The sequence below is a fragment of the Eurosta solidaginis genome, chromosome X (genome assembly GCF_040869045.1).
Source record: "Eurosta solidaginis isolate ZX-2024a chromosome X, ASM4086904v1, whole genome shotgun sequence".
Taxonomy (NCBI): Eukaryota; Metazoa; Arthropoda; class Insecta; order Diptera; family Tephritidae; genus Eurosta; species Eurosta solidaginis.
In genome coordinates, this window is record NC_090324.1 from 160078432 (window position 1) to 160093466 (window position 15035).

General features: G+C 37.3%; 2 protein-coding genes across 6 annotated transcripts; both read left to right on the plus strand.

The window, feature by feature from the left end:
• Window positions 1-4167: 4167 nt before the first annotated feature.
• LOC137234133 (protein transport protein Sec24C-like) lies at window positions 4168-10845 on the plus strand. 3 transcript variants are annotated; one of them, XM_067757746.1, is made up of 9 exons: window positions 4168-4525; window positions 4590-4816; window positions 4877-5106; window positions 5164-5480; window positions 5534-5821; window positions 5881-6059; window positions 6115-6248; window positions 8831-9215; window positions 9275-10845. In XM_067757746.1, the coding sequence occupies exons 2-3, from the start codon at window positions 4671-4673 to the stop codon at window positions 5046-5048; spliced, it is 318 nt and encodes a 105-aa protein (XP_067613847.1). In that variant the 5' UTR covers window positions 4168-4525; window positions 4590-4670; the 3' UTR covers window positions 5049-5106; window positions 5164-5480; window positions 5534-5821; window positions 5881-6059; window positions 6115-6248; window positions 8831-9215; window positions 9275-10845. The 3 variants fall into 3 exon arrangements, with proteins under 3 accessions (XP_067613847.1, XP_067613849.1, XP_067613848.1); XM_067757748.1 differs by having other exon boundaries at window positions 5891-6059; XM_067757747.1 differs by having other exon boundaries at window positions 4877-5088.
• Window positions 10846-11161: 316 nt separating this feature from the next.
• On the plus strand, window positions 11162-14699 carry LOC137235453 (uncharacterized). 3 transcript variants are annotated; one of them, XM_067758458.1, is made up of 5 exons: window positions 11162-11467; window positions 11581-11709; window positions 13836-14021; window positions 14079-14235; window positions 14298-14699. In XM_067758458.1, exons 1-5 carry the CDS (start codon window positions 11462-11464, stop codon window positions 14420-14422), a joined length of 603 nt encoding a protein of 200 aa, XP_067614559.1. In that variant the 5' UTR covers window positions 11162-11461; the 3' UTR covers window positions 14423-14699. The 3 variants fall into 3 exon arrangements, 1 of the variants encoding a protein (XP_067614559.1); XR_010947900.1 differs by lacking the exon at window positions 11581-11709 and having other exon boundaries at window positions 11162-11336; XR_010947899.1 differs by lacking the exons at window positions 11162-11467; window positions 11581-11709 and adding an exon at window positions 13600-13737.
• The last annotated feature ends 336 nt before the right edge of the window (window positions 14700-15035 follow it).

The following is a 15035-nucleotide window of genomic DNA, read 5'->3' on the forward strand; positions in this document are numbered from 1 at the left end:
CGAGTTTCAAAGATGATTTGCAAGCCTCTTCGGCTGAGTTTGTTTACGGGACCAATCTTCGCTTACCCAATGAATTTTTAGACCATAATGAGTCTACGAGTAGCCCGCACAATTTTATCAACAGACTTAGAGAGCAAATGAGAGTACTACGTCCAGTCCCAGCAGCCCACCATAGTAAAATTAAGCCATTTTTAGCAAAAAACATGAGCAGCTGCTCCCACGTATTTCTCCGAACAGATTCGGTGCGTGCACCATTGGAACCACCATACACTGGGCCCTATGAAGTGATATCCAGACCATCCGATCGAGTTTTCACCATAAGGATCGGGAACAAAGATGTCCAGGTTTCTGTAGAACGGCTTATACCAGCTTTCATTACTTCCGACCATTAATATTTTCAATGAAGTTATTAAGAAGGGAGTGATGTGGCAACGCCAAACATATATATTCGCTGGCAACCATCGTCACGTTGACAAGTAATTTTTTCCTTTCTTTTTTAATCTTCGATTCTTACCTTCATTTTGTATTAAGCTTACAATAAAATTTCGTTGAGCAATTAACACGTGATATTTTATAAATCTATCACGACTTTAACCCTTTTCTCCTCATTATCAGTAGTATAGCCTGTATTTTGTAGCGGCCGTTTTCCTCTATCTTCTTGAAGCCAAAAAGGACCCTGCCACCACAAGGAATTGTTGAGCAACTCGTGTGATAACACACCTCTACTAGCTAAGTCTGCCGTGTTGGTTGCGGAATCTACATGCGACCAACTGGTATTTCCTACTTTATCTAGTATTTTAGTAATGCGATTGGCCACGAAGGTGGACCATGAACATGGGGGTTTTCGTATCCATGCGAGAACTATTGTAGAATCGTTCCAAAGATGTAGTATAAGATTACATAAATTAAGACTGTTGATAACCGATTCAATAAGTTCTGCGAGTAGAACGGCCCCGCAAAGCTCCAATCGCGGAAGAGAAATAGTTTTGACTGCAGCCGTCTTCACTTTCCACACTTAGATATATCGCAGCAGCATAATCCTTCTCCGATGCATCGCAGAATCCATGAATCTCGACTTTGTCCTTTGGTGAAAATAGTACATATCGTGGAATCCTTACCTGTTCAATTCCAACGTAGTTTTGTGCGAAGACGCTCCACCGATCCTGTGTGTCTGGTGAAACCGGTTCGTCCCAAATAGTACCCTTTAACCATATTTCATGCATCAGAATTTTCACGACTATAAGAATTGGTGCCAACAACCCTAATGGATCGAAAAGTTTGGCAATAGCAGAAATTATCTCTCTCTTACTAAGAAGTTTATTTGTTTCCATTGATTTGACTTTAAAATGAAAATGGTCAGAATGAGCATTCCATCTTATGCCAAGCGTTTTAGCACTGCTCGTATCTTCGAATTCGAAAAAATCTTCATGAAAAAGATGAGCTTTTTGTACCATGTAAAATTTCACTAAAATTAAAAGTCCATTTTTGTAATGGAAATATAGCTGATTTCAAACCCGTATTAACCTGATCCCGCGATATAATTGTCGATTCGATGGTATGATCTCCAGCAAGAACGTCATCAACGTACATATTATTTCGCATCAGCTACCCTACAAGAACACTGACTATCATATGACTATCATCTGATTGTCAGCAATGTCAACCTAACGATCAGCGCCTCATACAAACTTTCTATCACAAACTTAAGGGGACTTGCGCAAATGTGATGTAAACAACTGTGTACGTGTGAGTTTTTGTCTCCTTCTTATACACCAACATGGCCTACTGATTAAGTATATAGCCGTACTGCTCACTCTCATTCATTTTCCTGGATCAGTGCTGAAACTCTAACTATCAAAAAGTGTCATAAAAGATAGTTTACTGTAGATATCAGGTTTGACTGTTAAACTATCATAAATGACCATTGTTATATTCCGCCAAAAATGAAACAATGCTTTTTGCTTTTTATTTACTTTATTTCATTACGTTTTTTATTTTGTACGTGATAAAAGCATACGTATTTCATATTTGTTTAAAATAAATAGTTTTATAAGAATTCGAGTTCAAAATGTTCAATTTAAATTCAGAAAATAACAAAACAACAGAAGAGTGCTTTCCTCATGCGGAAACACATTTAAAAATGAATCACCACTAACCACTATTATTTTTCGCGTATCAATTTTTTGAGTGCGCCCCATACATTCCGCCAGCTTTTGGTATTTTTTAATATTATTTTCGATTTTTTTTTCTTCTGTTAGCATGGAGCTTTGAAATGCTCTCTTTTTCATTTTTTAAACTTTTTTTTTATATGGTTTTCGTCGGTTGAAAATGGCGGAATTTAAAAAATAACAAAACAACCGTGATAATCATTTGATTGTCATATGACAGTCAGTAGTGACAACATGATTAAATCGGATAATCTGTTCTCGCATACATAAAATTCCGTTGAGAATTATGTATCTGTCTCACATGCATTATGGTATCTGCTGTATGTTCTTTTGTTCTGTACCAGGTGTCCGAAGCCTTCCCAGTTTCAGTCCTTTTTCATGATTATAGGCTGTCGTTGGGAACATGCGGACATGCGTGAGCGAACAAAGGAACATACATAAATTTGAGTATCAATGTTTACATCATCGCAGGATCAGCATTGTCAATTACAAGTGTGAGTGTATTAGTAAAACTATCAGCGTTTCTTGTAGGGTAGTTGTAACAAACCCTGCAAAAATCGTGTGACCAAAAACGCACACAAACACACGAATTTTTGGCAATGTATCGTGCTCTCTCGCACCTATTATTTTTATAGGGATAGCAAAATACGTAATTTTTGCGTGCAAAAAAATTCGCCATTTCTAATTCAGCAGAGACAGCAAAACATTTGGTGGTCGAAAATTTTTTCAATTTTGAGAGTTTTAAATGGAATATCTCCGGAAATATTTAAAATTAACAGGGAGTTCTCCAGATCATATATATATATATTTTAAAGCTCGCAAACTTATAATTTAAAAGTAATTTGGTGTTAAAGTTTGCAAATTTCTATACAAATTTTATATGTGTATACGTATATATATGTGGCAGCACAGCTTTGTAATGTCATCAATAAAATATATGTATATATATATATATATATATATATATATGTGCATGTTGCTACAACAGCGCGATTGATTTAATAAAAACATTTATAATAAGTGAAAACAATGCAAAAATGAAATGTGAAATATACTAAAATGCAATTTAAGTTTATCGTTGCCAATTTATATAGATATGTATGTGGATTAAGGTTTTGAAAGATGTGTAAATTGTAATTTAAAGTTCTATAGAAATTTGTTAAATTCGGGAGAACTCCCTCTTTCATTTGATACCAAGTTTTACCCCGAACTCGGGGGTGCTATTCTAAAATTTTCCCAAAGTCTTTAATATACAATGATTTTTGCTGTTTATTTCGACAAAAATTTTTGATTTGATTTTTGTGCTCAGCGAAAGAATTCACAATTATATAGCACCATGCCGCGAATAATGTTGTTGTTGTTGTTGTTGTAGCGATAAGGTTGCTCCCCGAAGGCTTTGGGGAGTGTTATCGATGTGATGGTCCTTTGCCGGATACAAATCCGGTACGCTCCGGTACCATAGCACCATTAAGGTGCTAGCCCGACCATCTCGGGAACGATTTATGTGGCCACATTGAACCTTCAGGCCATTCCCTCCCTCCCTACCCCCAAGTTCCATGAGGAGCTTGGGGTCGCCAGAGCCTCGTCTGTTAGTGAAACAGGATTCGCCGCGGATAGGTGAGGTTGACAATTGGGTTTGGAGAAGCTATATATTGCGCTGGCAGCCTAAAAGGTTGCGCTACACAGCCCTTTGAATCTGGTATTTTAGTCGCCTCTTACGACAGGCATACCTACCGCGGGTATATTCTGATCCCCTAACCCGCTGGGGTGCCGCGAATAATGATAACAGGTGGTGTGTGGAGAAACACTGAGGTAAGCATTTGACGCGACTGGTTACTCTTGGCCGTTTATTAACTAAATTGATAACTTTCAGGATGAAATCCTCAAAGTAGCTGTAATGAAATATGGCAAAAACCAGTGGTCAGGTATTGTATCACTGCTGCACCGCAAATCTGCCAAGCAATGCAAGGCACGCTGGTGCTGGTACGAATGGCTTGATCCTAGCTTAAATAAGACAGAATGGTCACGCGAGGAGGATGAAAAGTTTTTGCATTTTGCCTAATTAATGCCAACACAATGGCGTACAATTGCGCCGATTATTTCAGAGGGTTAACTGGCACCAATTGTTCACACCAAATTGTTAGGTACAGGATTCGCCACGGGTAGGTGAGTTTGGCAATCACAACCCCTTGAATCATTTTGGTCGGCAGGTATGCCGCGGATATATTCTTGGCACTTGTTATTGATGGCTTTTATGATGCCACCAACACAACCTGGACAGACGCCAATGCTCAGTCAACCACCCAAGCCGTGTCAACCCCCAATACCCGGACACGTCCGGACGTCCTGGTTATAATGTATGCTAATACAACTAATAATTTACAAACTTGCTGATGATTATTTTTGTGTTATTTTCTTTAGCAACCACCTGCACCTGTTACTGGTAAATATCAACAGCCGCAACAATATGATCAAGCCCAACGCCGTTTAGATCCCGATCAGATGCCAAATCCGATAAGCGTTATCATTGAAAATCAAAATAGCGCTGGTGGTGCTTTTATTACTAATGAACAGGGTTTATTACCAGCATTGGTGACCACAAAATATGTGGTAGAAGATCAGGGTAACTCCTCGCCACGTTACGTTAGGTATCGATAATCGAAATTAATGTTTTGTTTAGCAATTACATTGATCTTTCTTCTTTGCAGGTCGTCTTTGTATTGCATACCTGCAACAGCTGATTTATTAAAAACAACAGCTTTGTCCATTACACTTACCGCCTCACCAATGGCACGAACGGATGAGGGTGAATATGAGCCACCCATTGTAAATTTTGGTGAATTGGGTGCAATTAGATCTAATCGTTGCAAGGCTCAATAGCAACTTGTAGATGCTGGTCGTCGTTTCCAATGTCTAATGTGTAAAGTAACAAGAGATGGTAAAAAAATACTTTCACTTTTACTTGTGTTCATTGATCCATATTTTTTGTCAACAGTGCCAACTGCATATTTCCAACATTTGGGCCATACCGGACAGCGTGTCGATAAATATGAACGTCCTGAACTTGTATTGGGTACATGAGTATTTGTGTAAAAAATGCTTGGGTACCGATAGCTCTCATGGTAAACCTCAACTCATATCCACATCAATGCCTCGCATTCAATTGGGTTCACGTAGTATGGACAAGCATATTGTTGATTCCAGTGGTAAGGCCACAATTTCAAATGATGGGGCAACCATTATGAAACTATTGGATATTGTGAATCCAGCCGTAAAACTCTAGTAGACATCGCCAAATTTCAAAATGCTGAGGTAAGTTTTTTGTTATATTAGAATGTGTAGAATAAAAATGTTTCTCTTATCAGGTCGGCGATGGCACCACTTCAGTAGTACTTTAAGCAGGTGAAATCTTAAAACAAGTTAAACCATATGTTGAGGAAGGTGTGCATGCACGTATCATCATTAAAGCTATACGTAAAGCATTATAATTATGCATGACCAAAATATGAAATGGCTGTACATGTGGAAGCGCCAATCAAAGGAACAACAAAGTGCTTTATTGGAAAAATGCTCTGCCACAGCAATGGTCTCCAATGTCCAAGAGTATCAGAAAATTGTTAATGCTGAATGGCGTCTCCTGTACAATAAAATAGGTAAGTAAGGCGCCAATGTTGTGTTTTCTAAACTACCAATTGGTGATGTTGGTACACAGTATTTTGCAGATCGTGAAATGTTCTGTTAGTGTACCAGAAGAAGATTTGAAACGTACAATGAAAGCTTGTGGTGGAGCTGTTATGACTACAGCTAATGATATTAATTCAAGTGTTTTGGGTCAATGTGATTACTTTGAAGAACGTCAAGTTGGTGGTGAACATTTCAACATTTTCCAAGGTTTGATAGTGGGTTTGACATTAACTTCATTTTTATAGTTTATAATTATTTAAAGGTTGCGTTAATGCTAGAACATATACATTGATTTTACGTGGCGGTGCCGAACAATTTTTGAAAGAAACTGAGCTTCGTTACATGATGTTATAATGATTGTGGGGCGTACAATTAAACATGATTCTGTTGTTGCTGGTAAGTCAAAATACAAATTGAAAAAAATTTCTAATCTTAAATTGTTAAGTAAAATTATGAAAAGATTGTGTCCAACTCCGGAAGAAAAAACTATAAAATTTGTGTCAGTGAAATGATAATTATTGCTCTTGGTTGTTAGTTTTGAGGGATCGTCATCGAGTTCCTTCTGATCGCATATGCCGGTTCTTTTGCATTCTTTTACATGCATAAAGTGCCGTTTAAGCCTTCCTCACCCTCTCCTCCACGTTGAGCTTCCATGACAGCTTACTGTCTAGGATCATTCCTAGATATTTTGTGCAAGGTTTCCCCGTAGGGTCGCCCCTCCTAACTTAGGCCTGGTCCAATTAGGGACCTTGTACCTCTTTGTAAACAAGACCATATGCAACGTCATCTGCGTAAACCGTAAGTTTTTCTGGTCCCTCGTAGAATCCCCTAAGCAGTTGGTTAATGACCAGCGTCCACAGCAGAGGTGATAGCACCCGGAGTGCCCCTGTCCACTAATTTCGTGGCCGCGTACAATCCCCATTGCGATGTATTCTTACTGCAATTTAACATGCAGTCGATCCATCTGGGTAAGGCTGGATGTACTTTAACGTAATTAAAACAATCAATAATCGCCCATTTAGAAAGCCCCGGCAATGCTTAAGAAGACTTCTAGAGCATATTCCTTATATTCCAGGGCTTTTTCTATGCTTATTACCACCCTATGCAATGCGGTGTCTACTCACTTGCCTTTGGTGTACGCCTGTTGTGTTGTGGAGAGCAGCTTTTCATCCACGTTGGACTTTATGTACACATCTATCAGCCTCTCAAAGGTTTTGAGCAGAAATTATGGGTCTATAATCTTTGGGATACACGTGACCGATCTTCCCCGCCTTTGGTAGGAAAGCTACACGAGCAGTTCTCCAAGAGTGCGGTACATGATTCAGTTTATGCACCCATCGAATATTATTTTAAGCCATCCCACGACCGCCCTACTTGAAACCTGTAGCATGGCCGGACATGTACCATCTGAGTCCGGCGATTTCACCACCACTATGAGGTCCTTAGTAGTGTAATTAGGCAGCATATATGAATGCAGCTGTTTCCTTACCATTACTACAGCTCGCACCCGTCCTTCCGTTTGCGCATAGTAAACGCCAAATCCGCGCGCGCTAAGTCCAGAAACCTTTCCTCCCGATGGAAGCCACGGCTCCTGGATCAGCGCGTTAGGAGGAGGAGTTCGCTCGACGCCACTTTACTGTGTTGGAGGTTTATCTGTGTGACTCGCAGTACCAATGGGCTGCTTGTCCCCCTCCAGCACCTTCATAGTGACGTCGTCGTCCTCCTCTAGCCCTTTTGGTTTAGAGTGTTCGAAGCCCCATTCAGCCTCTTGTACCTGTTGTGCCGGGTGTTCCTCTGTGCGACTCACAGCACCATCTGGCTGTTGGTCCCCTTCTAACACATTCGGGGTGACGTGGGCTACCTCCACCTGTCTTTTTTACCTTAGGCTTTTGAGGTCCTTTTCGACGTCCACCGTGTTAGGACTTTAATACCCGCGACTTCTTTTCCTGAGTCGCATATACATTTTTCCAAGCTGCGCGTACAATATATCCTCCGCCTGCTTGTTTATTTGGAAAATGTATAACTAACCTTCGTCCGTAGGCCGAGATACAGTAAGGACCTTCGAATCCTGTGTCGGTATGTTCGGATTCTGATTCTGCAAAAGTCGCAGTGTATCCTCCGACTTCATCACGCATGGTATCCATACCTTAACTTTTGTTACCTTGGGGATTTGCGCTTTATCCACCATCTCAAAACGAGCGTTCGTGCCCTGCATTGGGAGGTTTGGAACTACTTCCTCCAGCCATCGCAAGCTCGCGATGTTGTCGCACGCTATCATCTTCATACCATTATACCATCCCCCGAATCAAAGGTTGGAAGGAGCTTACTTGGTTATTCCCGCATCATCTTAAGCATTAAGCTAATAAGCTCCTTTTCTACAGATCTGGAGATCGGCTAAGACCTCACACCAACGACGATTTTCGTTACAATTGCTAGTGCATGCTCTCCAAGATGTAGATCCTGATCGAAAGTCACACCCAAAATTTTAGGGTGTAAGACAGTCGGTAGGGTAATGCCATATGGTCGGCATTTGGCGCGGTCATGTTTTAAATAAGGTCACCGATGATTTGGTTGGTGACAATATCAGGTTTCGCGAGGCGAAAAAACTGGAGAGATTGGGGAGATAGCTGTTTATTTTATTACAAAGCCCATCGATGTAGGAAACAATAGCATAGGCGCAGAAGCAATAGTGACTCCTGGTGGTAATGGTAGCTATTGATATGTAGAAGTTAAGCAGAAGTTTGAATATGAGTTTTTTAAGTTATAGCGAAAAAAGCGTTGAGGATTTTTAATATCTTACCAGGTACCTTCGTACATGTTTCTAAGAATGAAGAATAAAACCTATTCGAACTCAATTTTCAGCATTACAAAGCTGCTGAGACTTCGCTATACTTTAACATACAATACGTTACCCCATTTTAGCATAACTATAATTTTTTGATTTTATTAAATTTTATAAAATGTTTCTTCCTCTACAGTTCTATTTCGGTATTGGATGGTGAATATGGCTTTCGCATTTTCTCCATCAATAACTGTGAAAAGGTGGAAGAAATCTGTGCGTGTAAATCTCACATATTATCTTGGTCGAGCGTTTCTTCAATAGCTCTCTAGTGGTGATGGTGACAGCAGAGAAACCCAACTGTTCACAAATGTTACACTTCAAAAAGAATCAAAATATCTGCCATTGCGTCTACGGCTCAAATACCCACAGTATATGAATGAATCGATTGCACCTAATTGTCTGCCTAACGGATAGTATACATATTCATCAAATCGAAAATATTGCACCAAACGAACTGGGTCTGAATACTGAAACAGTCCACATATTCAAAATCGATGAGGAGGCTGTGATGATGGTATAGGGTGAGTTGTTGAATAACATACGAAAACCACTTTAACCCATCTATATATTTGCATTACAGCTAAAGCTTTCATCACACCGTACGGATGGTGTAAAGTTAGAAACTGCTGTTGTAACAGCTGCCACCGACACAACGGTCATCTCTACTTCGCCGAGTAGCGGCTCGTCCGACTATCTATCGAAGACAGTATAATCATATCTTTTGCCAACACAGGTTAGCGATGTGCATGCACAGGAAATGATTTCAATTGGAAAACAAAAATCAATTAAGAGAGTTGATTTATTATTAAAGTATTTACTTTTTTTATATCAACAGTATTAATTTAAGTTGCAATATCACGTACATATATAATAAGGGATGTGATACGATTGCTGTCGGAATTAGATTTGAAACCAATCAATACTCCTGCTATGGGTTGTAGAATTATTGTTTGAATAATTAGATTTAGAACAATAATAAGTCTGACTTAATTACAAGTCGTACATTTTTAAGTTCATCAATTATGACAGCAATCGGATTCCACGACACCTTTGAAAATTCTTGATCTGAAAAAAGAGTAAACCTAATCTGAATTTCTACTAAGCTTTAAGTTGTAGATTATTCAAATAATTGGAGTTTTTTCTAAAGCTTAAAATTATTTTCTGCTCTCTTAGAAAATATTGCAATTGGAAAACAAAAACCAATTAAGAGAGTTTATGTTATTATTAAAGTACTTACTTTTCTTTATATCAATTGTATTAATTTAAGTTGCAATATCACGTACATATATAATAAGGGATGTGATACGATTGCTGTCGGAATTAGATTTGAAACCAATCAATACTCCTGCTATGGGTTGCAGAATTATTGCTTGAATGATTAGATTTAGAACAATAATAAGTCTGACTCAATTACTAGTCGTACATTTTTAAGTTCATCAATTACGACAGCAATCGGATTCCACGACACCTTTGAATATTCTTGATCTGAAAAAAAAAGAGTAAATCTAATCTGAATTTCTAATTAGCTTTAAGTTGTAGATTTAAATTGATTCAAATAATTGCAGTTTTTTCTAAAGCTTAAAATTATTTTCTGTTCGCTTGGAAAAGATTTCAATTGGAAAACGAAAACCAATTAAGCGAGTTTATTTGTTATTCAAATACTTACTTTTCTTTATATGAACTGTATTAATTTAAGTTACAATTTCATGTGCATATATAATAAGGGATGTCGTGATACGATTGCTGTCGGAATTAGATTTGAAACCAATCAATACTCCTGCTAAGGGTTGCAGAATTATTGCTTGAATGATTAGATTTAGAACAATAATAAGTCTGACTCAATTAATAGTCGTACATTTTTAAGTTCTTCAATTACGAGAGCAATCGGATTCCACGACACCTTTGAATATTTTTGATATGAATTTCTACTAAGCTTTAAGTTGTAGATCATTCAAATAATTGGAGTTTTTTCTAAAGCTTAATATTATTTTTTTGCTCGCTTAGAAGAGATTTCAATTGGAAAACAAAAACCAATTAAGCGAGTTTATTTATTATTAAAGTTCTTCTGTTTTATATGAACTGGATTAATATAAGTTCCAATTTCATGTACATATATAATAATATTGAAAATAATAAATATTGAAAATTCAATTTTTTTGGTTCATATTTTATTCATATGGCTGCTCCAGGTAGAGTAAATCTGCAGGTAAAATTCACGTTATATGGCGGTTATATAAATGGTAAAACCGCAGTAATATTGATTGTCAAATGACTCGAAAATGTAGAGTGAAATGACGGAAAAATGACCGCCATTTGACGAGCATTGTGACGTGTGTGAGCAGCACCGTACTATGCTCACATCCTATAGGTGGGAGAGGAATGCACTATCACATTAATAGGAACGAAACGGAAAATTTGGTCACAAAACCCCAGCAAAAATCTAGTGACCAAAGATGGCAACCAACAACAAAATATCCCACATTGTTCCACAATTATTAGTATGGCAGAATGAGATGGCCTAATTGAAATGCCCGATACATATATGCTTGCCTTTTCTTACATGCTATGTACCCTCAAATACGTCACAAAAATTTTATGCGAATCCACCATTTGTTATTTTCAGCTTGAAACGCAACAGCAGAGTAAGAAAAATTTATTTACAAATAATTTAGGATATAATAAAAACTAAATTTAAATTAAGTGTTGTGTGCGCTACGGTATTTGCATTTATATTTTCCACAAAGGAACCAAAATCAAGTGATTTTTAATGGATGTAGGTTATTGCATTTTTGGTAGCATCTGCGTACAGTGAATAATTCAATTCGTGCATATAAAAAACGTTTATACATAAATTAATATGAGCTATGGAATTTTCAATGAAACTAGGTGCCGTACTATTGGTGTCCTGTGAAAATTATAGATGTAAATGGTGAAGAAAAAGAATTTCCATTGACAAAAAGTGATTTATCAACATATTTTCCCAATCGCTTAGCGCTGAGTTTTGAAGCAGAAGAGGTCGTCATTGCATTTTAGAGCACAAAACACAAAGTGATTTACTTGATCATAAAGAAAGTTTGGCATTGTAATATATTGAGGATCAAATTCGTAGACAATTGGGCGTTACTTACGCAGAGGATAAAACAAATTTGTGCAAATTGTTCGAATAAGAAATTCACATCGGAATTTTAAAACAATTGTTTTTTTTTTTTTAATTAAATTAATATATGTAACATGTAACTAACAAAAATATCTACGAGCTTTTCAATGCTTTTTATACCCGCGTACTAGCTGCATATCCTCATCTTCGTATTCAGCATCCTGTTTTCGTTTCAATTCCCGTGCGTACAAGTCTTTAAATGCTTCAAATTCTGCAAGTGTAACATGGCACACCTTAGTTGCAAATGCATTGTCCGATTTATTGGTTATTAGATATAAAAGTGGATTCTTAGTTGGCTCATCTGGATCTACTTTAAGTGGTCTTGGTTTGAATAGACCCAGTCTTTCAAGAAAGACATGGCGGCAACGTATCTCCTCTAATGGCTTAGATAACGCTTCTGATTTTATTTTTTCAGGTATTTCCGCACGCATTACCTCTTTCAAGTACGTCACCTTTTCTTCGGCACGTAGCTTCGACTGTTCAAGTAAATCCGGACAATTCATTAACAATTTCCAAACATTTTTGCTAGTGCCAGCAAATGATTTCAAATAACCAATATGTTTACGTAAACGTATGTTTTCGTTCACGTCTAAAAGTTCTGGATATTTTGTTAGCAGTAAAAACATTAGCTTCTAGGTGAATTGAAAGCTGCGCCAAAATTCCATTGCATCAACTAGACGTTGTGTCGGACGTGCAAACACCTCCGGATTACCGGTTGCAATGCGCAGGAAATTGCTCGTATTGAGACCGTGATTCATGAGTGTTTCATGTGCATTACGCCATTGTGCCGGGACACTCTAGCCAACAAAGAATTCACTCTCACAGCTTCGTCTATGTGCGCTTGATCCAATGGTGTTTCATCATCGAGCACTGTGCTCACCGTACTTGGTGTTGATAGCTGTTGGTCATGTATGAACTAAATTAAAAATATTCATTAACTCATTAATTTTAATCTTACTTGCTGTCTTCTGTGAAGCAACGGCACATATTTATTGGAATTTGTTAAAAATTTCCGCAACATTACGAAAGCTATAGGAACCTCGGTTCGAAACAAATAGAACAGCAGATTGCGGTGATGTGATGCCGTACTGTAAATGGCCTCGTCAAAATGGCTGCGTCACAATCGGCGCTTTCAGGAAACTTGTGTTGAGCAACAATGCAAAGAGGATAAATAAAATAAGAGCCACCAGTCTGCTACGAGTGGCGAGTAACTCCCAGAAATCAAAAAATATATGCCAAATTTTTTCAAAGAGGGACATTTTTGAATTTTCTAGCATTTATTCCTACAGTGTAGATACTTTATGCAACTGTGATTTTTGGAAAGAGAATTAATTAGTTAATTAAATACAGGCGGAAAAATAAACGCAAGTACCCCACGAAAATGGTTAGAAGACATTTTATGCACATCTCGCCCAAAAAAACAGCGACTTCCTCTTAGAAAACATTGAGCATACGTCTCTTCATAATTTATCCTCTTTGCTTTGGCTTTTTACGTTTATCGCGTCACTAAAGCTGCAGACATTGGTGCTTTATCGGTAACCTTATAACAGCTGATTCGACCAACCTTATGAGAATCAATGCAATCAATTATTGGTGCCGCTAAGGTCGTAAACATATCGTAGCCAACCAATTGGTTTTTGGTTTACCGTCGTAACAATAAACAGCTGATTACGTTAGGGATACGACTACATCATCGATGTAGCACAACACAGCGCGTCCTTTCACTCCTCCTTAATACAACGAGTACAGTTTTGAATAATGCGGCTACTTCCTTAACCAACGAAGGAACATTCCCTACAACAAACGAAAATATAATGGCGATACTACAAACAATATTACAGAAGCATATCGACCTGGAATTTAGATTGACTAAGATTGAAGAAAAGGTGCATAGTGAAATATTGAACTGTTATTTGTGAAACCCTAGTAATTGTAGCCGCAATACCTTGATTCTCTTTAATTATTATTTATGCTATAATTTCAGCTTCCAGAATTGGCAGAAGTCATGGCTCAACATTGGAAGAAAACGCACAAAATAGTATGCCGTATCAGCGGAGAAATGGAAAATGATACTCACACCGAGCTCTCTATCGTTATGCCACTAACATCGTTGGATTCAGTTTATGACATTGAGAAAAAGTTGGACTCAGATGATTATCAAGAATCAATGGTATTTTTGAATATTTTTAATTGTATTTCATAACTTAAATTGGTGGTTTTCATTTAGAAATCATATATCTTTATGCTGAAAGATGCATCATCAGACATTATTGGAGTAATGAGAAAACTTTTCTCTGACAACGTTCTTTTCAATTTTAACTGGGACGGAGTACATGGCAAACGATCTTTATCTACACTGAAACTCGTGAACAGCGTACTTTTTGGTAGTGTAATTTAAATTGTTTTAAAATGTCATTATTTTCATTGGCCATTCCTATTAATTTAGACGTTTTCAAACTGCAAGGCAGGATCGACTTCGAAGACAGCGTGAGACGGTGTTTAACGCTGAGCCACAACCGGCATAAACAAAGGCGGTATCTGAGCAATAAATCCAGCTCTGCAACAGCATAAGCCTACATACAACAAACGAACAAGACACACTGAAATAATCTTGATTAAAAACTATATAAGAACCTAATAATTCTAAGTTTTTTCCTACGTTCCTATTCTAAGGTTTTTATGCCTAATTAAAATAATATTCAACAATCGCCCAAAGTTTGCAGAGAATTTTAAAGCAATTTAATTGCAACGAATTTGTCAATAATTTTTAACCAAAAATTTATAAACTAGATGTATAAGAAATAAGTATTTTGAATATACATATTTGTGATGAACTTAACTGAAATAATTCTAAGCTTTTTCCTACGTTACTAATCTAAGCTTTTTATACTCTAATTAAAATAATATTCAACAATCGCACAAAATTTGCAAAGATCTTTAAAGCAATCTAATTGCAACGAATTTGTCAATAATTTTTAACCAAAATTTATAAAATAGATGTATAACAAAAAATATTTAGAATATAAATGATTGCTGATGAATTTAACTGACAGTACCAATACCATCAACTAAATAGTCCTTATAAATATTGTAATCACATAATTCAAAACAAAAAATTACTATGAGTACCTACGTTTATTATTGCAAAATCACGAAGAAAAAAAATTGCATGAAGTACATTCAA

What these genes read in the sequence shown, in the direction of transcription:
- LOC137234133 (XM_067757746.1), top strand. Translation starts at nt 4,671, where the DNA reads ATGCCAAATCCGATAAGCGTTATCATTGAAAATCAAAATAGCGCTGGT. An exon ending in TCCTCGCCACGTTACGTTAG is followed by an intron (nt 4,817 to 4,876) that starts GTATCGATAATC and finishes TCTTCTTTGCAG; the next exon opens with GTCGTCTTTGTATTGCATAC.
- LOC137235453 (XM_067758458.1), top strand. An exon ending in TGAGTTTTGAAGCAGAAGAG is followed by an intron (nt 11,710 to 13,835) that starts GTCGTCATTGCA and finishes CTATAATTTCAG; the next exon opens with CTTCCAGAATTGGCAGAAGT. An exon ending in CGTGAACAGCGTACTTTTTG is followed by an intron (nt 14,236 to 14,297) that starts GTAGTGTAATTT and finishes CTATTAATTTAG; the next exon opens with ACGTTTTCAAACTGCAAGGC.